The sequence below is a fragment of the Sipha flava genome, unplaced genomic scaffold, assembly GCF_003268045.1.
Source record: "Sipha flava isolate LNK unplaced genomic scaffold, YSA_version1 607_pilon_pilon, whole genome shotgun sequence".
NCBI lineage: Eukaryota > Metazoa > Arthropoda > Insecta > Hemiptera > Aphididae > Sipha > Sipha flava.
The window spans coordinates 174,394-199,962 of NW_020273584.1; the positions used below are offsets into that span (position 1 = coordinate 174,394).

Consider the following 25,569-nt stretch of genomic DNA (forward strand, 5'->3'; position numbering starts at 1 on the left):
CGCCTAATTGTCTGACCGGCTTCAGTTAAAATTGTATTTCAACCACATTTATGTATTTATCCATAGTTGAAGTATTGAAAAATTATTTGTCTTGCTTACATAGCGATCCGAGTCAACTGTCTAAGAACACCACAACAGACTTCGAAATAATTCGCTTCAATTATTGGCTGATTTTCACGTAACTTACAACGATGAAATGGTTTTCGATGAGCAATGAGTTTATATAGGTACATATAGTATTATAATGAGTGTTAAGTAGTAATTGCCGTAGTGGCGTATGGTTCGGCAGCTCATCTTAATACAGCACTTCCTAATTTTCCCGACTGGAATAATTTGAGGTTAACATAATTTAAAAATTACCCGTAAATACCCGTTAATACCCGTAGTTATAAACAAATTTTTTTACGGATAAAGAATGTGAAATTAAATTTATTTTTCACCACATTACAACGCGTATAGGTACTTACTACCAACTAATATACATTATAGTAATAATTAGCACAGAATGGATAAGTCTATTCTGTTACGTATCTGAAGACAATACTCAAATTAGTAAAAAAATAAGAACCCAACCATGAAATCATGTTCTATTAGTGAAAAAAATAAAATAAAAAACATTAAAAATAAAATTGTAGGAATACAGGGGCCTCTCCAATTCAAGTACTGCCTATAGATACATTTAAACTATACCTTATAATTAACGCTGTCATTTTTAGGAGTATAAAAATAAATTGATATAATATTTTATGTAAAACCGTATTTTAATAATCATAAAAATAATTATAAATATCACAAAATGTTGGACTTTTATGGAAAAAAAAATTTAATACTGCTACAGACATCACAAGTGACTCTCAGCATTATTATTTATTAATAGTAGATGTAATCATGTTATTTGACTAGACTTATGTTTTACATAATTCGGGCATAAACAATATATATTGCATTGCTCGACCTGACCACCGTCCATCAGATAGAATATATTAATTTTTCGCATGACTTCGTGATTCTCTCTCTCGGCGTTTACTAGTTGAGTCCCAAGATTTTACCAGTACTACTCGAATTGGGTCCATAAAAAAAAAAAACATTTTCCTTCTCATTTTTATAGATTTAGGGTTGTCTATCTATATATTAGAATACAGGTATGATTTTTTTTTAAAAACTTTCTAATACTTGGTATACAATTGTGTATAGTTATGAATTGAAAATTAGAACACTGGTTTATGGTAAATAGATAAAATAACTGATTAAAAAAATGAAAAAACGGTAAAAATCTAAACCATAGAACTTTTACAAATTCAAATCTATTAATTTTTTTTAACATTATCAAGTGTACCAATACTTGTAAGTTACAGATTTTATTATCGGAATGGTCGGACCGATTTAGTATGTAATCGTTTTTATAATCGGACTCAATTAGTTGTTTATCTTAATAATAAATATTATCTGGGACCCAACTAGGATGTGCCCTTCTCTCTCACCCGCTGAATAGATTAAACTGTCTTGTACGCAATCCTCTCACACGATGTATGAAGTTATAGTCAATTCGGTGTTCACATACCCCGGGCTACTGGATATAAGCCGCTAAGGGTGTGGTATGTGTACGTGTACGCAGACAAATTATCCGGACGGACGATGATCATTTGAGATGGGTCTTCATGTGCAACAGTAGGTTGTGTTTGTGCTTGGACTTCTTGTGGCATATGGGACATTCGAACTTCGGATCCACGCCGCATTCAAATCGGACGTGTCGGCTCAGACTGTGAAGTCGGGCGTACGAATTGCCGCAACGGGCGCACGCGTACGACGACGGTGAAGAGTGATGATAATGATGGTTGACGGGCACCTGTTGCTGCTGCTGCAGGTAAGCTCTAGTGGACGACAGCAACACGTGTCCACCACCGCTGCCGTCGTTTTGGTTTCCTGCTCGGGAGTGGGAAAACAAAAAATACGTAGATTAGCACCGGGCACCACCAGTTAGGTACCAGTAAATATGTGTATGTGTACAGATACGCACATGCACGCTAACTATTTTCGTAATGATAATAATACAAATCGACACACAGTTGACGGAAACAAAAGCAACACAAGTACACGTGTAAATAGTACAAAATAATAATACGCGTATAGTTTCGATATGCGTATGCATTGATATAGGTGTCTCAATTGTAATAACGTAGGTAATAATGTTGTATGTTATTGCGTTCGTGGAGAAACTCTACGGTAATTGAAAATTAAATAACGATATAACATATACAATGGCGTACATTCAATCTTGCTCTGGGAGGGGGGGGTTAACAAAAATAATCGTTATCTTTTTTTTTTTCGTTGCACAGATAAATAAGATAAATAACTGCTATAAATAGATATTATTTTATACAACTTTTTTACCAATTTACAGTTTACTTTTACATTACAGTAAATTAATAGCTATTGGAATATAAAAACAGAGTAGTTAACAAAACTTTTCAAACACCTATCAATATAATTATTTAATTATCATAATATTTGTATGGTTTTATATTTTAAGTTCAAAGCGTAATAATGAAACTACGAATATATTACACGTCATCAATAATAAAACAATTTTTTTTTTTGGCCTTGGGGGGGGGTTGAACCCGGAAACCTCCCGTATGTACGCCACTGAACATATAAATATTTAATAAAGGGGTGTGTTAAATATATAAGGAACACGTGTATTTTATTTCGTCGAAAAACTAATGTATATACACATTATATGTATACAGTTATTGCAGACGAGCGTATAACGCAAAACAATCGGTACAATAAATAACAATAATAATTATTAATGAAATATTATATATTCAAGACGGTAAAACATGTACGAACAGACGGCATACGGAAAGATATGTTTAGTACTTCAGATTAACAATTTGTGTTTGGTAATCGAGTGGCTGCGCAAACTATGTTTGTGAAAAAAATACGAGTGGCAAATTTGACATTGGTGTCGAGGCATTTTGCCGCATTCGTCTCTGGTGTGTCGGCGTAAAGAATCTTTATGCTTGTACCATTTACCACATGATTTGCAAATCCAACTCTTGACTGAAAAATAACGCAAAGAAAAAACGCAAACGATAAGTATAAATATGCAATAGAAATACACGAGAACGCTGTTATACAGATCACAGGCAACATGTCGGCTAGTTACCCTCCCTCCCCTCACCGCCAGAGTATCTGCGACAATGGTTTGAGCTCGAGAAAAGATCTAAACAAATTACGATACCTACAGCGGTGGAAGAAGGAAGTCCTGCGAGAGGAAAATACGACAAGTGTACCACGAAAATAACAATAATACATATAAGACATAATAATTATATTTATAGTCAACATCAAGTAAAATAATAATTATAGAAATCTAAAGACTAGTGTGTACGCAGTAGCGTACGCAAGATTTCACGCATATATCGAAATGAAAAAACGTTCCGTATAAGAAGCTGATTAATTTAAATTAAAAATATATTGTTAAGCATTTCTCCTGAGAAAAATGTAACCTAACCCGGAACCCACTTCCTGCGTTCGTCACTGATACAGAGGGTGTGTACTATGTAAAAATAGGAACATCCACAAATGTTGAAGTGTCCGACCTTACAGTTACAACAATAATATAACACGCACAAGACATACTAGCATAATATGGTCACAGTGGTCGTCGTCTAGGATGAAGACGCTCGTACAAGATTGGTAGTTTCGTGTAGGGCACATTGCTACCTACTTCATATCTTCCACGTACAAATCGGACAAAGTGGAAAATTCCCGGGTGGGGGAACAGATATTTTTACCCTGGATTGTATGTACTATAATAATGAACTATTATAATGTACAGTAAAAACTACGTCCAAGAATCATTTTCGAAACATTTACAAAATATACACTTTGGTAAGCATGTTATGTTATCCTTGACGCCGTAGTCGAGGTATATTATTTTAAAGTAAACGCTAATACGAAATGCGTCTCAAACTCGACAAAACGTGTAGTAATGTTGTGTACAGTATGGTATTGGTATAAGACGCGTATGTTTTAATAAGCACACGGCGGCGGTGGCTGATTATTTTACTGGTCCAATCGCAATCTCCTTCGCTGCAGATACATTTTGAGTGCGGTGAACACGCTACAAGAACCCAAATGGTCTTCCAGTTCCGAATCGATTACCAGTCGACAGTACGGGCATTTGACGATCCAAATGACCGGCGTGTTCCCTGAAACAAACACGGCGGCGATTAGTGCAAGTACAAACATTGTTTTTCACGAATGAACGCATAGAATTATTAGGCCGCACGGAATCCACCTGGTTAATAAATGCAGTCGAGTATAGCGTAGTTATTTACGTCTGTAGTATGGAAAAAGTATTGAAAGAAGCAGATAGAAAAAGACGAAGTTCACAGCTCCGGCTCATATGAACTCCGGTATGCTAGTGCAACCAATTCCGGGTTTTGGTAGTAAAATAAAACAAAAAAGGAGTGTATTGTGTATTCGTTGTCATATCTTAAAAGTACACTTCTTAATTTGTGTTCGTCGAATAATTCTCTGATTTTTTCTTCATCGCACAACGGACAACTGACCTCGAGATTTGCACTAAACTAGGCATACTACGGGTAGTATCCATAAAGCCATTATATTATCATATGACACCCAGTCGAGATTTATTATTATAAAATTATGTATTCTCGTAGGTCGGTACTTCGATTATAGGTAGGAAGCGACTCGGAAATTTCGTAACAACCGACAGAAGACTCGTGTACCAATATATCAACATATACACCGCGTGGAATATCTGACGACATATAGATAATATCTATTTAAAAATTAATGCGATACAACGGTTTGGTGTTTTTAAACTTGTTTTGTATTGCTCACTCAAAGTACAATAAATAAATACATTTAAAAAAATGTATGTATGTTGTAGATAACAGGGATTTATACACATGATATTCATGAATATCAAAATATATATATATATATATAATTTGTTCTTTCATTCTACGCACAAATAATTAATATGTGTATGTGTAATATATATTATATGTGATTACGGTTAAATTAATAATTTCGAGTATCTGTACATATATATTAATGAAACCAGTGACAACATTATTATAATCGTTCAAGCTATAATATTATATGAAACGACTAGAAAAATAAAATCAAGGAATAATTTGTTAATCATTCATATAATTTTTATAAATACACATATACACTGAAATAATACACAAATAATATATAATATATTAACATTTGTGCTTGTACCTGACTAGATTCATACATGTATACCACCATCACCACCACCAGCAGCAACACCGCGTGGGGTAAGTGGTAACATTTACAGAATTATATTTTTTATATATAAATATTTAAACACAAGTAATTAAATTGCTACACATTAATGTTCATAGCTAAATCAAGGAAGTTGATTTAATTGCAATAAATGATAAAAAAAAAATATACAAATACAAATAATGACTAAATAGTAATGCACAATACGGGTTAGTTACAAAATAAAACTTTTATACACATATTAAGATAGTAACGGTCGTGTGTTGCATAGACGCAATGATTTCGCACAATTAATTTTATAATAATGTACTAGAGGGATATAATACATTTTTTGTCATAATTTACATTATTCGCGACCAAGTGGACCTATTTCAGAAACGCGACTTGCAGTCAAAAACCATATTATAATATAATGATGCAGCATCCGGATGCACGTGTAGTAAGAATGTACGAAAAGGTATACGAATCGTGATGACGTTTTAGCATACGTTCACGAACTGCAAAAGATGGTATAGGTACATCATCATGATATATCATCTACTTGTATATACCGAAACTCCGGTTTTGTATAATGAATGGCGACATTTCAGTTTTTTTTTTCAGGGCGAGCACTTAATATTTTGCCAACTAATGTACGCAAAGTGAAGGGAATATGTGCAAGTATAAAAATAATACCTATATCATATACCAGCTTGTAACATGTTAAATATGAACAATCCTGCTGAATATTTAAAATAAAATGAAACTGAATAATTTGAAAATATGGTTCATTTAACCTATGTGCCATCAGACGGACCTACATGTATACCAATATTTTGTCAACGGATTTAAAAAAGATATTATACAACTTTGATCTTATAATATTTTATGCGTCTGAGAGGCGATTTTGTTTACAGTTCGATAAGCTCGACGAATTTCCCCATTAATTATACGCGCGAAAAACCGGACCCGCACTTGTGAAAATAACATCACGTATTTTTGTACTTAATTATTCGAAAACATTTAAATAGTACATACGGACAAGCTCGAGATATTCGTTGACTGTATTCAAAATACAATACGCACCTACGCACAACCTCTTTAAAGACAAGACGCAAAAACAATAACTAAGATAATTATGTACCTGTGTTACATTATAATACGTTTTCACATTCTACTCGTGTTTTGTGCGTTTTTGTTTACGTATAATACAACTGGAAAATAAAATGTATATAAATACATAAAGAATAAATTCGTGTAGGTGTATATAATATAATATGTTAAATTAATGTGACATTCATCTCTATATACTCTCACAATCGCGTTTGATAACGCGCGAACACATTTATATTCGAATTCGCTAAGTTAAAGTTTACACACTGACAATATAATATGCAACCATTGGTCGATAGATCGGCAATGATTATGATTTTCTCGACGTCCCTAAAGTATAACAATATTTTAATATTATAAAAGTACATTTAGTTTCGACCGTTGATAAAATTAGTTAATTAATATGAAAAGTTTAGAGAATATTTGTTCACTATATAAAGAAAAAATCTCAAATAAAATTTATCGATTACAACAAACGATAATTTTTCAAATGAAAATAAAATGATTTCAAACGAACGAATATAAATAACTCATAAAATAAATGTCATCAATGAATTAAATAATTTCGTCGGTTGGAGAGAACTGCCGTCACATATTTTCAACCTTATTGACTATATTATATTTTAATGCATATTTATATAGTGACTGACTAGAGACTATTTGGTACATACATCACAAATCGATGTCTAAAACATTTCCGGTATAACATTATACATTATAACATTATAACCTATAAGTACAATAGAACTACCTAAGTAATTAAAATAAAACTTATACAATATAAATTAAATCGATACACGCCGTTATAAACGAAAAAAACGGGGGTATATTTTGTCCCTAAATAAATTGCACAAAACGAAAATAAGTAATTACATAAAAGAAGAAAAAAAAAAAACAAGACTAGATTGTGTTGTTCCATATTTGACTAGTATAAATAATGCACGATAATAGTACACGGTATTACATGATATTATGCCACGTGAAATAGTTTTTGAACTTAAATCTTAAAGCTTCGCAATCATTGCATTTGGTTTGACGTGAACAGGACGCGACGAGTGTAAATGAACACGTCATGAAATATTCATATAGGTACAAACAACCCATTATGCTTTACACGTGTAATTAAGTAAAACCCAAACGCGCGCGTTCAGTCAGTATAATACACAATAATAATAATAATAATAATAATAATAATAATAATAATAATAGTAATAAAAATGCGAAAGGTCACGCACATTGTACAGGATGAGACCCTCCGAGAATAAATATGATAAACATAAATTTTCGTACAGATTCCACACACACACACACACACACGCACTCACACACATAAACAACTAATCCTGCACACATATTTAAAATATAGAAAAAAACGTATTTTTCGAAAATGTTCTCTTCCCCCGCAACACCACGTATTCAATTGTTATTGTTTTTTTCATTATTAATTGCCCAGTTTTTGGATCTTAGAATTCCAATTCTGGGCCAAACTCTGATTTTTCAAATGCAACACCAGTATGGTCTGGGACGGCGATGGTGTCGTGGTGGTGCTCGTGGACACGGCGGTGATAGGCAACGCGTCTGGGCACGGGGGCGGCAGCTTGAGTATGCGCTGCACGGTTGACGAGGACGACGAGGCGGGCGCGGATGTGGTGGCCGGATTGTCGTCAAACACGATGTGCGGGCACAGGATCACGTGCTTGTTGAGGCGGCTGGTGTGCTTGAAGCTCATGCCACACCGGGGACAGGCGTGCTGCGGCCCTTTGTCACACCGGTCCTCGCGGATGTGTCTCTTCAGACTCTGCTTCCACTGGTACACCTTGCCACACAGCTTGCACTCGAATTTTTCCGCCAACGAATCGGACTCTGAAACCGCAAAGAATGAAAACCATATTTGCATACTTTGTAAATACTAATCGGTTTGCTTAGTGATTTTTACGCAAAACCAATGTGTTCTATAATTTTAAATAGTTATTAGGTATATCGTAAATCACAGTATTTCATATTCATTTTTAGCTGAGAACTATCACGTATAAATAAATAAATATGTGTTCCAAAATCGAACGGAATACATGCCGATTAATATCCGATAAAAATCTATAGCCCCCGGTAAGTCAAAAGTTTGCTACCATTGTAGTCATTGTGACTACAATGGTAGCAAACTCTTGTCATAACGAATGGGCAAGTAAAAAAATGAAGAACGACTATGTATTTTTAAAGAAGGTCCATCTCAATCGGGTAGTAGGCATCACAAGCATGTTTTAATAATATCCTCTGCATGTCTACCTTACACAATTTTTGGTTAAGCTCTTTTAATTAAACTACATTTGTATTTGATCGAATAACCAAGTTAAATTCTTATTAATTACGGGTAAATAAAATGTTGATGCATATTTCTAATATTCGTATGGAAACAAATTCTTTAATTTTATTGAAAATTAATTTTGAGTAACACACATATCTAAAAATCAATTAGTTTTGATAAAATTTAATTGGTTTTTATACGTACTAAATATCTATACGATATTGCATTGGTACTTTGAACATAAACGTATATGTTTAATTACCTATATATTTAAATATGTTTAAGATATTATAACTTAATTATTTACGATTATGATTAATGTGTTTATTTTCATTGATTTAACTTACATAATTTTAAACTAAATTATACACTTAGATTAAATGTTGAGTTTTATTTCACTAGCAACTATCAACTTTCAACAGAGTTCTAGCAAAAACAGTAGGTACTTAGACTTTAATGTATTTTTTTAAACTATCTGTAGGTATACAGTTTATGGTACTCGAAGATTTAAAATGTGTTAACTATCAATAAATTGTTTATCATATAATTTATGTTGAACTATCGATCGACTATACAATTAATATTTAATATGCAAATTTTTTAATTATTTTATTGCTTGAAAAATTGTTATCCAATAAGATGTATGAGTAGACTTGAATAAAAGAAGTGTCCAATCTGAATTAAGTATAATTTATTAAAAATTGTTATTAAAATTCTTCATTTTAAATATAATAGATATATATTTTGTAAACATATTTTTTCTATGATTTAAAAAAAAACATTATCTACATACAATACTTCTGACCAATATTGAGCCCTAGTCGTTTATCTACAAAAGGGACGACTACGAGTATAATATCTTATATTTTATTATTTTAATTAATTATAAAAAATACGTATTTTATATATTATTATATTTATTTTATATTAATTTATTTTTTATTTTTATATCTATACATTTAAATTAAAAACTTAATGACAGTCAGTTTTTTTAAATTTGTACTAAGTCTCAAATGTGTGTAGTCAAAATACAATGTATTACTTACATGGTATAGAATTGAATCCAGAGTCTATTCGATTGGAATAAAACTGTACTTACTACATGATGATTAGACTAAAATAAATAAAAGTGTACAAAACAATAAGAGTAAAATAAATAAAACGCAATTAAAAATGAACACAAAAACTTCTCATCTAGTAAAACACAAAACATCTATAGTCACACTAATACTTACCTTAAATATTTGTGTAAAATAAATCATATTTTATGGGGTGGTTATAAAACGGCGTATTCTGTAAAGAATATGTTATAAATATTTATTAATAATTAAGTACATCAATATATTTGAACAGTATTTATTTTTAACAACTATATTATTCAAACATAAAACGAGTAGAAATCTTAAGTAAGAATCCATAAGTGGTAAGTAAAATAGTTTGTACAACCCAATTTAAAATAATTTTTAAAAAAAATAATAATAACTAAAAATCTATGTTCTAAATGCAAAACATAACACACAATAATAATAATAAAAAAGTTAAGATCTGTCGACAAGTAATTAAATTCAGTCCCAAAAATATGATTATTCATTAAGTAGGCGATTTATAATATTTGTTGACTAAGATAAAAAAAAGTAAAATAAACATTACACATATAAAATAGCAAAATCATATTATCAGACAAACTTAAAATATAATAGTAAAATTTGGCACTAAAAGATCGTTAACAAAATATATATATTGAGCATTCTTATTTATAATTTATTGGTGTGTGATCTTCGATCCTTCGTACACGGAGTTTTGCCCCACAGATGACGGAGGTTTGTGATAGTTCCGTACATGCTTCAACAGATTAGACCGAACTTTGCATCGGTACGGGCAATGAGGACACAAGCACCGAGGTTCTTTGCCACATTCGTTTTGCAAATGACTCTTCAGGGAACTACGCCATTTATACGTGCGGCTACATTGCGGACACTCGTAACGCACGGTCGTCGAGTTATCAATAGTTGTGCCGGTGATGGCAAACATGAAGTCTGTAGGAAATAACAAATGGCAATTACACCTACAATACATATCGAGCTGTGCTTGACACCGAACGATTATCTTTAGTCCGAGTGCTATTATTTAAATCTATGAACCGAATTCAAAATAAAAATAAAATAATATATTATGTACTTTGAACACGATTTTGAATAAGTTGAGTAACTGATAAAAATCGAATTTAGTCATAAATCGAAACCAAATTGCATACATACACACATTATTAATGAACCGATTTTTTTTTTTTACAACATATTTTGCCCCGATTAGTTAGTCCAATGTGTCCTCCCAGTGCAGGCACAACTCGAAACATTTTTTTATTTAATTTTTTAATTAGGAGCAACCACAAAAGCATGCGCGAACAACCCAAAGTTTGCTATTAATATAATATATTTATTATACATACATATAGAAACGTATTCATTAATTTCACGGGTAATATAAAATATAATTAATACTTACTTGACGGTAGTACTTACAGGTACCTAAGCGCATGTTCATATAAAAATCCAAAGCAAATATGAAATTTAAATATATATATATGTATGTAAAATTGATCCCAAGTTAGTACATTGACACTTACAAAAATATGATAAAAACACACGCCCTGTGGACATGACAAAACCAAAATTTTGAACACCCCATAGCAGAGCAAGCAACAATGAATGATTGACACCAAATATTTTTTTTCAAGTTGGAGGAAAGGTTATTTATATAATTCAATATTAACCAATACTATTTTAATTTAAATAAAAAATAAAACATAAATTCGTTAAAAAAATTCAATTTTTTTTGTTTTAATAAAAATATTACAATAAAAAGCAATGGATGTAAACATAAATATTCATGTGATAATTAAATGAAGTAAGTAATACATGATAATATGGGATCTTATAAGAAAAACAATAAAATAATTAATAATACGAAACAAAATGAAATTATATAGCCTAATGAGGATAATAATGATTGAAATAAATATAAATTTTAATAATAACTAAATAAAAAAACGACGTGTAGCTTAACTTAATAAATAATACTTATTAACAAATTAGTATGACACATTACGAATATTTGATTTGATGTGCATCGACTAAGATTTTAAATTTGTATCATTAATATAATAAACATGTATTAATTAATTTTACACTAACAATAGATTTATACATGACATGTTTGTAATAAAAATATTTCTATTAAAAAAATAAATATATTTTACTATAATATGGCAAAACAAATAAATGGAAGGCAAAAATATTAATGAACAAATAATGTACAGGAAGTAATTTTTTGAATGGCACTTTTTGGTGGGGAAAATAAAATAAAAGATTATATAAACACAAAGATTTTTAAGCATCTTAAGCTAAAAGAAAAGTTACTTGAAAAAAAAAAATAAATGCAAATAAAACAGTACAGACAAAAAGGCACGATTATCACATGGTTTCTGCCGATGGCAATTAATATTGATCAATACAAAAATATATTTAAACATTGTTAATATCAGACTTTTTAAAGTTGGTTTAAAAATAATTTGATTTGCAAAACAAAATATTTTGATTATTAATTTTTTTCCGTTTTAATATTTGGCATAATTGTGTAGAATTAATAAATATAATACAAGCATATAACACATTTATTATATAAATATTATGGTAGCCATTGTTAAAATACTACATAGAATGTTCTTAATAAATTTAATGGAGATGGGTTTTGAGGATACTAATTAGGATAACATATAATAATGGTTGCAAAACATGACTTAATTAAAAAAAAAAAAAACATTGATTAGTGGCGATTTTAACAATCCAACAAGTTAACATACATAATCGACTAGGCCAACAAACAAATGATCATATCACAGTTGGAGTACTATTAATAAACAATTTAAAAAAATATATACCCATCAAGGGTTAAAGTAGAAATAAGTATTTTAAATTTCATATTATAGAAAATGTCAATATGTATTAATATGTAATACAATACGATTGATTGTGTTTATGTTATCTACACATACACACACACACACACACACATATATATATTTATTGATACGTACATATAATTTGTATATAATAAATAAGTAAAATGTAGTTTTTTAAAACAAAAAAAAAATTGATATGGGAATGAAGAAGTGTTTTGTAAATCAAGAGTGAAATAAAAATAAAAATTATTATTCATCAGTTAATTGGACTAATTAAAATCGCCAAATGTCATATATCTAACTCTTAACTTAATTTACAATTATACAATAAATAATGTGTATACACAACATAAAAAAATTGCATACTTCATTGGCACTTTTAACACTTAATATTAAGGTCTACAAAAATATTTATAAACATGCTTAAATAATCGCATTAGGTCTATAATAAACCATTTTGATTTACATGGATTTGGAAAATATAACCAGTCAATATGTGAACGTTACGGCACTTTAGTTTGATAACAAATTTGTACTTATGAGTTTAAATCTCCTACAGCAGCTGCCGTTGTAGCGGCTGTTGTATTTTGTCCAGTTATGTTTTGAAATTCTTCTGAGCATTTTTCTCTATGCATACGTTCAATATGTCGAGCAACATGCATTTTTTGTTTAGCTCTGTAATTGCAAAATGGGCATTGAAATTGGGGATCTTTACCACACTCCCATTTTTGGTGATTGCGTAATGAACTTTTTAATTTATAATGCCTTCCACAACGTGGGCATTCTACACCACCACTGGTGCTCGGTGAACTTGCATTACTGATTTGTAGCGTGTCATTAGATGAAGTTGGATCAAACTTACAGTTGTTATAGTAGTTAGTGAATTTGAAATTGATGGCAGACATTGGGCCATTAGGGCCAAATGAATTGAAAAGCGGCACAAGGGATCGTTGAGAAGGAGGATATCCGTCCCAGTTTTCACCGCCATCTTGCCATCTTTTTATTATTTCTGCAAAGGATCCGAACAACAAACATGACAGAAAAATTTAGATAATAAATCAAAAACAGGGAAATTGAGCTTCCGATGTCATTAAATTGGTATTATGAAATATTTCCCAAAATAATTCTTGATAGAAGTACACAAAAAAAAAAAAAAATGGAAATTATTAAAAGTTATATTTTATTTAAAAACTCTTAGATTATAAATTGCATATTCTATCAATTTCAATGTGGATAAATTTTTGATATTTCTAAATTAATATAATATAGTATATAGAATAACAGTAAAAAAAATCTAAGTCTTGTCTGAGAGAAATACATTTAATACCTAACAGTTTGTAAATTAACTGACACCAGAAACAATATTAACTTACACATAAAACAATTAATCTGTTTTAACATGATGCTAATTACTTGTAAGTGTTAATATATGAGTATTTTGGCGTGGCGTTAAACATTCTAACAGCAATAATATAAATTGTTTTAAGAAGCTGATAGCCTAATAGAACATTCTTTAAATATTAATAAATTTATAGTATAATATAAATATATGAATATATATATATATATATATATATATATATATATAAACATATGTAAATAAGAAGACAGTAAAGAAGATATGTTAAACCAATCCAAGCGCAACAACATTAATATTAGTTATTTAAGATTTTATATAACTTACAACAGTATCATATTTTGGACACAAATTTTATTTTAAAATAATGGTACACTAATATAAAAACAATAAATGTGGAAAATATTATAAGATGTAGATTTAAATTCAATTTACTAGGAAATATCATTTTGAATATTAGGTACTATTGGATAAAAATATTTGACTGAATGAATTTAAAAAGAGTATACATTCTACACTCACAAGGAAAAGCCTGGGCGATGTTTGTTTAAGATAGGTTTATCTTAGTTACTTGGTAAAAAGAGTATTGTGTACAAAATTAGTACTTAACAAGTCGTCAAATGTCAGAGTGAATTTAAATAATAATTATATATGTTAATGACATGTTAATTATGAACTAAAATATTGATAGTGTAAAACCGACCACTGTTATTTTTTTTTTAAAAAAACTGAAAAACAAAACAGGAAATAGTCATATATAAACATATATATCAAGGATAATATTGAAAATGTGACTGGTTTTATTCAACATTTATCATGTATAGAAATTTTCCTACGAGTCTTAACTCTAATTCAAATTTTTGCGATGTGAATAGATTTTCACTTATGTTCTTAATTTAACTTTTTAAATTCTTAATTACTATGTTATGGTATTTTAACCTATGAAGGTTATATATATTAGTCACATGTACAGACGAATACAGGAATTTGTAAATAAATGTAGGTTTGATCTATTAAAATGAATGGTTGATTAAGTATACATTTATTTTCCTCTGAATCAAAATCATATTTAAAGATAATAAAGTATTACTAATTATGTTAAAATAACGGACAATGAAAACGAAAATAATAACATTTAATCAAAAAGTATCATAATCAAGTACTTATTTAAATTGACATTCCAAAACATACAAATAATTAACAATAATTAACTATAAAAATATTTATATATATTTTATGTTTTTTTTATATATAAAATTGTTACTTTTAAATTAATTTATGTGTAATGTATTTATGCTGAATTTAAAGTTAATATACACATGGTTAGAATAAAAACAATTAAAATACCAACTATAATTACAATTATAAAACACAGCCCTTTAATAAAAAAAATTGAAGGAAAAATATAATTATATTATCTATTCAATTGTTTAGTCTATAAAATCTTAACTATTTAAATAGTATAATATATATATATATATATATACACGAGACTTGCCTTGAATCAGTACATTTAAGTTTATTACTATTTATTGAAAACTCAGTCTATTTGAACAAAGTAATGATGACAAGCTACTAATTAGTAATATCCTAAAAAAAATATTGGAGCATTTTTTCTGAATATAGACAACTTAAAAATTTGGAATATAATATAATCTTAATAGAAGTATTCGGTTTTGATCATATCAGTTTTATGTCTGTACTTCATATGCGTCAACAAGTGAGCTTTCTGTTTTGCTTTGTATGAGCACATGTAGCATTTGAATTGCGGCTCTTTACCGCACTCCCAGCGCTGATGGTTCAACAATGAGCTCTTCAATTTGTAATGACGGCCGCACCTCGTACAGCTTATTGCTAAGGAAAGCACACACAACACACATACCACATAGAGTTTCCAGAATAATAATAACAATTATAATAATAAAAATTGTTTGTAATCTAACCGGACCAAGTTAGTACATCCATGCCCATTATTAGTCAGGGGAATATTTTAAGATATATACAGTACTTCCGAATTCTTTTTACACAAATTCATGAATAAGACAATAAATTATATAGAATAAAGATAATAGCACAGCTAATACAACATTTAATTCTTAACAATAGTTTGAAAATAAAATTTACATAATTGTAGGGATTTTATTTAAATATAAATCTATTTATTTTTTTATATGCAAGTAATATGTACGATGATCATGTGGATGGCTTTTATTTATTTATTTTTTAAATAATCAATAATTAACATGCTAATGATTACTGCAATGACGTTTAAATATTTTATCTAATAACTATATGATTGATATATTTTAATTATTTTATTCTTATAAACTATTCAAAATGGTGCTTCCTCATTAAATAATAGTAAAAAAAAAAAAGAATATAAAATGATAAACAAAGCACATGATATAAAAAATACAAACCACCAAGATACTAATATAAGAGAAAATATATAATAATATAATTTAATATTTTAGATTTTACATGAAAAAGGTCATTTTGTAACCAACTTCTTTTTACAACCAATTATATATATATATATATTTAATTTAAATAAAAAAGTGTACACATAGGTTACTTGCAACTCGAATATTAACCAACATATTCTTTAAAATAAAATTGTATCAAAACTGATTTTTGATTTAAATTTAAGTAAATTAGTACATGAAAAGTTATGGTTTCATTGGACAATATAAATCAACTCCAAACCAATTGAACACTTTAGTCATTGATGGTTATCGAACTGTATAATAAATTACGAATATTATATGATTACAATACATAAATAAAAACACAATACAATAACATGTATCTGCTTATATTTAATTATATTCATAAATATAGTTAAAAATTATCATTAATATATATTTATTTATAAAATCTTGAGTTAATGAGATTTTTAAATAAGTTAAAAATATATATATGATCTTCATCCATTTTATTCATAATTTAATTAGTTAAAATAGGAAAAAATAAATTTATGAATAAAGCTTTAATATAAAAATATATTAGGTGACTCATGTAGTATAAATAGCTCCAACACCATAAGTATTGGATTTTGGAAAACTAGCCTAAGCAATTCCATTAAGTTTTTCTACAATATACCATTTATATGTGTTTTTTAGTTCAAAATATAATTCCTAATAAGCTTATTGAAATATTTTATATTATAAATGCCCATATTCCATAATCAATACACAATTAAATATTACTAGAAATAAAATGAAATAATTTTAAATTACTTTTTAGTTTGTAGTAATCGACTGAGTACCTATATTATTTAGAGCAGTTAATACACATTTTACTTAGATAAAAATTGCTTAATAAGACTATATTATACATTAAATATACTATTAATCATAAATACCAATAAAATATAGATTTTAATATATTTCAATTAAATTCTGTAAGCTTTAATTATAATAAGGTGATTATAATATTTCTTTAAAATTGTATTGTTATGGTATATTGTTTATTTTTTAACAAATGTATGATAGAGACTATTTTCAAGAAAATATACCTTCTATTGTTAATTATAACTTATGTATTATACAAAATTAATTATATTGGGGTATGAAAAATACTCGGAAAAATATTAGTAAAAAATATTATGTATTTAATGAAAAAAAAATTTGGTACAATGAAAAAATGTATACAGAATAACTATCATATTTATATTAAAAAAAAACCTCAAAAAAATAATATTAAATTATACAGTAGAAGAATTATACCAATTGGCAGGATTATAACTACTTATATTAAATAGCATAAATTATATTCATGGTTATTTACTTAAATATTATATTTACTATTGTATGGTAACAAACTATTTATTTGGAAATATTTATATTTACCTAACAATTTTTTTTTTTTTTTTTTGAAGCTAATGTATAATATATAATTATATATCTTATGTGTATACATGTTGTAATATATATTATACATAAAAAATGTAAAAATACATATTATATAACATGCATAGGTATATATAATAATTGTTACCTAAAATCATCTTCAAATAATATCTACAATTTTAATCCTATGCTTAAATGGGATCACATTTTTAAGTAATATTTCTTCATTGTTAAATAACTTCTCTAAATAATAGAATAGTTAATTTACTATAGATGTCAATAGATATTTTGTTTTCGATACTACAAATAATAAAAGAAGTTAAAATTTCTCTATCTAATATTAATAATGATCATAAGAAACAAACTTTGTGCTAGTCAAATGGTCAATGATAAACCTGTAATAAGATATCTAAGAAAGGCCAAAGATAAGAAATGTTTTATTATATCCTATATAGCAAGTGGTGTCAGAAAATATAGTTGCTCATTAAAAAAAAAAAAAAAAATAAAAATTAACATAGAATTCCATTTAACATATTATGATCTTGAATTATTAAATAATGATTCCTGTGATGGTTTTTTTTAATAGAGTTAACATAAGATAGAATGTACAAAGAAAAAAAATTCTACGAAACAAATTTACTTTTTACATGAAAAATGCTCCAATACAATAATTTAAAAATTAAAACAATAGATGAAAATAGCATTTTTGTTCAAAAATTTAAATTCATATTACAATTCAAGGTAAAATTTTACAAATCAATATGTATTCTAATATTATATCCTATAATTTGTCATTTACTTAACTAAATGTAAATTTAATAATTAAACAAACTGGTAGATATTATTTTTTAATATCCATCAATAGCAGTTAATAAGTACTTGGACTTTAATCACACTTAGTAGATCTGTTTGTACTACAATTTGAATTATAATCCTGTCTATATTTAAACAGAATATAAGATAAGAAATTCTAGTAATATGGTCCAATTCTCAAAGGAAATCTTCACAACATTATTAAAATAAATTGTCAGATTTTAATATGGTATACATACAATCGCGCTAGATAACCTTAAATTATCATTTGGTGAAGAATACAAGATATCATGTAATTATTAAAAAAAAACTTACTTATATTTACCTGTAATATCATTTTTTCACTAAAATACAATGATCTAATAAATAGTAAATACATTTAAGCAAAAATATACATTTTCAATAAATATCAAAGCAACCATGAAACCAAGCTTGGATACATGCAAATAAAATAAAGTCATAACATGCAAATTATAATTCAACAGTGTGTTAGTATAAATATTGTTGTTAATTAACTTTAAGAGTATAATGTAAAATTCTCACTAATACCAAAAAAGTGTATTTTGTCTGAATAAATCATTAACTTAAATTTAAATAATATTAAGTATAAAGTTGGAAAATAATTTGATAATAATTTATTTTAATACATAAGAGAAAATTAAAATTAAATTTATTTATTCTAGTTTGACAAAAATGTTGATTTATTTAACATAATAGAAATAGAATGTAACTATTCAAATGTTTTGTTAATTTTTTATATGGTTTTTATATTAGTTATTTTAAATCAATGTATATTACATAAAGAAATATTTGGACAATAATAATTTTTCTCTAACAATGATCTATAGATCATTAGATCATTAACAATAAAAAAAACTGTGTTCCATTTTTTTAAATGTATGTTAATGGGTACTGAAAATTAAAAATACAAATTTACATGTACCTCATCCACATAGTAAAAATTATTTTTTCCTAATCCCTTTATCATGCATATCTGATACACATTTAGTACTAAAATATATTTTTTTTTCAATTGAAAATTTTATTATTTAAGGTATGTTTATTTTTACAAATCATATAAATAAAAATCTTACCTTTGCAATCCATTGGTGTATTAACAGTATTTGTACTGTCTTGATTTGATGTTTCTAATTGCCATGAATTTGATTGTGGCGTTACTAAAACACAAGTAAAAATACCAAAAGATAAGTATAAAATACAACAAAAAGTTGTAATAAAATATTTTCGATTATTTTTATGAAACTTTAAAGTAGAGGTTTTCAAATTGTCCTTTACGGAACCCTTAGAGCTCCACAATTGTTTCTAAAGGACTTCTTTTGATTTACCATAGAAAATGTAAAAACGTAACAATTATTGAAGGTTATTTAAAACAACTAGCATATATATTTTTACAAGACTTTGTCAGTTCAAATATAATTTTTTTAATTTTATTTAATAAGACATACCTATTCTAGTTATTTCCTGGCCAGATATATTGTGTATAAATACAATATTATTATATGTATACTATCTCGTTTTGAGTTTCCTCCTTTTTAAATATATATCATGTATAATATTCTTTGTAGAAGACAGACAAATAAAACTCAATACTAAATATTTTTTGGGGCTCCACGAGAAAATATTATTTAAAAAAAGTATCTATAGCTGAAAAAGTTTTGGAATCGCTGGCTTAAGGAAATATCAATTAGTTAGTAAATTCAAATTTTCTTCTTTAAATATAATTTAAAATCATATAAAAGTATATTACTTTTAGTAAAACATAAATCAATATTGTTTAGAGTTTAATCTAATTTAATAATAAGCTTAAAAACCAAAAAAGTTAAATACTATTATTGAAATTTTAAAATATTTACCTGTATGATTGGTCTCTCTTTGTGACGTACCAGGCTGTGATAATTCATTTTCATCATATTCTTCTTCTTCTTCTTCTAATGTCATATCTTCAACACTATCATCGTATGACATTTCTGTCAAACACTCTTGTCGATCACCAGATATTGATTCTACCTTAGGTTTAACCATCTGGCTCTCAGCAGTTTTGATCACCTCTTTTTCTGGTGAACATGATTTGTGGTAAGGTTCTGTTTTTATTACTTTATTGACTGATGAAGGGATGTTATTATTATTAGTAGGCGATTTTTCTACTCCTTGAGGTTCTGATTCAGTCATACTATCATCACCATTATCTTGATGATGATCATCTGATCCATTTGTTCGTTGTAATTTCCGTTTCTTGCTAGTTGGTGATAAACTACCTTCTCTTGGCCTCGAATATGTACGTATAGTTTCATTTTGGCTCCAAATGGTAGGCGAATTAGAACTGACTGATGATAGAGAAGGTGGTTGTGATTTTCTGTGATCAAAACGTTTGGATACAGGATCTTCAAAATCTGAATTATCACGTACCCCAATACCAGCACTTTCTGTTAAACCTTTTATCTGAAGAGATTCAGCAGCTTTCAAAAAAGTACCAAGTTCTTCTTGAGAAATATTCACTTCACCTCGATACATATAATCCAACATTGATTTCAATTCTTGAAATTTAATGTCTTTTAAAATTAAGATTGGATGTTTTTCTTGGTGTTGACTTAATAAAACCTAAAACACAATAAAATTAAATATTAAAATAAATATAAATTATGTAAATGTTTTTGTATACTTAATTAACTAGTTTGTATAGTAAAGCTAATATAGAGGAAATGATTAACTGTCAAAAATATCAATAATATTGGATGTGGGCTGTTAACAATTTAACACAGGTTAAATCAAAATCTTTACTAATTACTATTTGGCATATAAATTTATATAATTATTTGTACTAAGTAAACTGAATCACATAAAAAATTCCAAATTTGGGATCAATGGATTTTAATTGACCACATTTTTTGAAGTATTCTTACTAATAACTAGTATTAATAATATTTCAGATAAACTTGAAATGTATTACCTTTATATAAAAGTTCATTTTGGTACAGACAGTTACATTGGATTAAATTCAAACAATTGTGTTTATGTATGAACATTCATTAAAGAATTTATTATGATAATTATTAATTAGCAACTAAGTTACTATAAAAAATGTAAATAAGTACCTATTTCATAGATATTTGTTTAATTTTGATATAAAACAATTTATTTAAATTCATTCAGAAGTTATTAAGAAATATATTAAACAAATATTAAAAGTACCTAAAAATAAATTTATATAAGCTACATTATTATTTAATTATAATAATTTGAAAGTTTTAGTCAAAAACAAATTATAGCCTGTTAAATATATATAACATCGTATTTGAATAATAACCATTACTTTTAGAAGATTGGCATGAAAAATTTTAACTAGGTGTTAAATAAAAATATTCAAAGAGAATGTACTGGCATAAATATGAAAGCAGAAATGGTGGAGGACTTTCAAGAAAGTGAAATCAGAAAGGTATGTCTAGAAGGGTAGGGAGGGCTTGCTAAAAATATTTTAGTGAGTAAAGTAAAAAAAAAGGAGAAAGGAAATTTATGCATTAAGAAATAAAAATCAATAGACATATAACCACCTCCCTATTTTTTTTTCTTGGTTAATTTTAGAGTTTTTATATTTTAAAATGACAAACATTTAAGTTTTCACTTATATTAATAAAAAAAAAAATTTTTTTGCAATATTTTAAATTGCATTAAGACTTAAGGCTTCAATAGGTACTTTAGGAGGTGAATCATATTCTTCAAAATATATATAATATGCATAAATGTATAATAATATTTGTTAATTTATAAAATCTAGGAGTCATCCTAAACAACACTGGGCAAAAAGGGTCAATGATGATCTAACAGGAAGTAATATTATCAAACACCTTGGATAGATATAAATTAAGAAATGTAATAGAGGCAGCAAAAGTCCTCCATGGACTGTAAAAGTTTAAGAATAAAAAAAAACTGAAACTAATCATCTGAAATTATGGTTTAAATTGAGATGAATATTCTAATTTTGTTATGAAATCAGAAAAAAGTAGGAAGATACAATCATAAATAAATATTGAAGTCATCTTTCATGTACTTAAGCAAGCACAGAAACACAATATTTTGAATAAACATAAAAATATACTATTTAGTAACCAAGTATACTGTATAAGTATATTTCTGATAAATATTTAATAAAATACGTAAATGAAAATGTGTTTACTCTCTATGCTTCCATACACATATTTTTTGTTTTTAAATAATTAGGCTTATTCAATTGTTGAAATTCAATTTTTCTTTAGTATTTAGTCTAAATAAAACTGTATCTGTAAATTTTATTTTGATACTATCAAATAATGTATACTTATTTTTAATGCATGCATTAAAAAACTAAATTAATATTAATAATTTTGAATACTATTTTAGTTGTAAGAATAAGTAGTAGACAAAAAAATTGTTCAAATGGTAGGTATTTTAAAAAGTAGATATATTCAATTATTTTAAGATTAATTTTCACTAATTAAAAATTTAAAATTGATACCACAGGTAATAGTTTTATTTAAAAAAAAAAAGGAAAATAATTTTTTTACGAGTAAGAATCTAAAATAAACTTGACAATATTAGATGAAATGAAGTCAAGCATAAAAGTACCTATTTATGAAAGAAATGGGTAAAATAAGAATTATGGTACCCTATTTTTCATTATAAATAATCTACTTACATATCTAATCCTATATTTTCTTTTTATAATGGTTGTCATAAGAATTGAATCAAAATAATACTGAAATAAACAGAATATCATCGGAAATATCTATTGTAAAGAAAAAGTATTATATATTACTAATTCTTTACTAATTCTTTTTTTTTCTTTATAGGAAATAAGAAAAGAAAAGTATTATATATTACTATTCGATGCATAGGTCCTGTATACAGAATATGAATGAAAACAAAAAATTATATTCATACTTCTTATAAAAATATATACACATAAATAAACACTCCTACATAACTAAATTGATTATTTTAATATAAATAGGTGTGCGAGAGAATATGTGAGTTAATTCGTCAACAGTCGTGATTAATAATATTATTCTCATCATCTATAGGCGAAAAAATATTCGTGAAGTGTAGAGAATTCGATTCACGATCGAGAAAAAAAAAAGAGAAATTTCCTTTGTCATTGTATTGTGCGCGAATAACGGGACAGGAAAACGGAAAAAAAAAAGTGAAGGGGTGTGGAACTGGTTTTCATACCGCCTGGTGAAAATCATGTGCGGATGCGGTACGCACGCGCGTAAGTAGGCCAAAACAAAACGGAAATGCCCTAAAAAAAAAATTAATACTATCGCCAGATCCTGGTTGTGATTTTTTTTTTTAACAAATGAAATATCGCCGGACGGGAAATGACACACATTTTTTTGAAAAATTTCTGTCGCATTTCGTCGTCAAATACAACGATATACTGTAAAGCATCGCTCACGAATGGTTTGATTCATTTAAAACGTCGTTATTAATTAATATTATTACTTACCCCCAAGTACGGACTGCATGCCGATAGGACGACTTTGTGGGCTTTTAGGTACCGGCCCTCAGCGGCCAGCGTGCAATCGACCAGGGTGCCGCTTTCCAGGAGGCTGTCGAACACCGAGATGAGTGTCCTCTGGTGATTGTTCCATCGCAGGCAAAACTGTTGGCTGACTGACATGACGAACGGTGGCGAAGGTTGTGAATGCGTACGTACAGCCTTTGCGTTGCGTTGTTCCGTTATCTCGGGCGCCGCCGGACACACATACACACACACACACACAACGCGGTCGGGATATTGGGAACAAACAACGGACACGCGAGAAACGAATAACGATGGGTAACGCGCGCGCGTGTGTGATTTACTGTTATATATTTATTAATCTTTCCCCGGATGGGACGAAAGCTGAAAGCGGAAAGGTGCACGTCCGTCGGAGGCGGCGGCGACGAGGATATTGTAGAGATCAACGCCTCATGGTTAGAAAAAAAATAAATAACGAACCGGGTGGTACTTACAACTGTTGGCGAAACGGATTCGATTGTTTTATCCACGGAGCTCGTGCGTATGCGAAAGAAACATTTATCTGTACCCTATCCTACATGTAGATATACGTAGAATGTGTGTGTGTGTGTGTGTGTATGTGTGTGTGCGTTTGATATACTAATATTATTATTTTACAATAATAACAGTATTATCACGACGACGACGACGACGACGACGACGATGAGGTGAGCGTGTGAGAAGAACGCGGCGCGCTGTTCGGACTCGATTGAAAAATTATGTTGCACTATTATCGTTTGTGTATATGTGTGTGCGCGCGCGCGCGCGTGTGAGTGTGATATTGTCGCGGAACGTTATCGTGTGTGCGGCCCGGACCCGTTTCGAAAACGCCCGGTGTGCGCGGACGGCGGCGAGACGAACGCGTTTCTTTTTCGACTACTACGCTACTACCACTACCACACTACAACAACTTCACCGCAACCACCGCCACCACCACCGCCGCCACTACCACCGCATCGGCAGATCTACTCGACGATATTATTTTCGTCCGTTTGGGCATCACAACACGTACACACCAAACATTGTACGCACACATGCACACACGCACACACACGTTAATGCGCGAATACAAATGCACACGCTCGTACACGCACTCGCATACACGTACGCATTCACGCACGCACGCACACACCTTAAAACCAATTCCGAACCCGTACGGATGGAGAGAACATTAAAATACGACGGGTCGTGAAGAGCGACGAAGACGGGGGGAAGGAGGGCTACGTGCGAGCGAGAGAGTGACGGACGGGGGAGAGGTGTTCGTGAAAAAGGCGGAGAGGAATGGAGGAGAAAGGAAGAAAAAAGAAAAAGAGGACCGAACACGACACGCGCGCGCGCGAACACCAG

At 28.8% G+C, this 25,569-nt stretch overlaps 2 protein-coding genes across 6 annotated transcripts in view; both read right to left on the reverse strand.

Annotated features, from left to right (window-relative positions):
* LOC112691349 (longitudinals lacking protein-like) overlaps positions 1-25,569 on the reverse strand; it is a 432,448-nt gene that overhangs the window by 2,109 nt on the left and 404,770 nt on the right. The window contains exon 5 of one of the 2 annotated variants that reach the window (XM_025565540.1): positions 1,460-1,923. The exons of the other annotated variant lie outside the window; for it this stretch is intronic. Within the exon in view, the coding sequence (XP_025421325.1) occupies positions 1,640-1,923 (284 nt within the window). The 3' untranslated portion in view covers positions 1,460-1,639. Of the gene's footprint in view, positions 1-1,459; positions 1,924-25,569 lie in introns of those variants that run through there. 2 annotated transcript variants of the gene reach the window in all.
* LOC112691351 (longitudinals lacking protein, isoforms A/B/D/L-like) lies at positions 5,964-25,564 on the reverse strand. 4 transcript variants are annotated; one of them, XM_025565581.1, is made up of 4 exons: positions 24,169-25,562; positions 20,543-21,287; positions 19,763-19,846; positions 5,964-8,247 (listed from the first exon to the last, which is right to left on the reverse strand). In XM_025565581.1, exons 1-4 carry the CDS (start codon positions 24,340-24,342, stop codon positions 7,826-7,828), a joined length of 1,425 nt encoding a protein of 474 aa, XP_025421366.1. In that variant the 5' UTR covers positions 24,343-25,562; the 3' UTR covers positions 5,964-7,825. The 4 variants fall into 4 exon arrangements, with proteins under 4 accessions (XP_025421366.1, XP_025421367.1, XP_025421365.1 ...); XM_025565582.1 differs by lacking the exon at positions 5,964-8,247 and adding an exon at positions 10,380-10,722 and having other exon boundaries at positions 24,169-25,564; XM_025565580.1 differs by lacking the exon at positions 5,964-8,247 and adding an exon at positions 12,840-13,656 and having other exon boundaries at positions 24,169-25,561.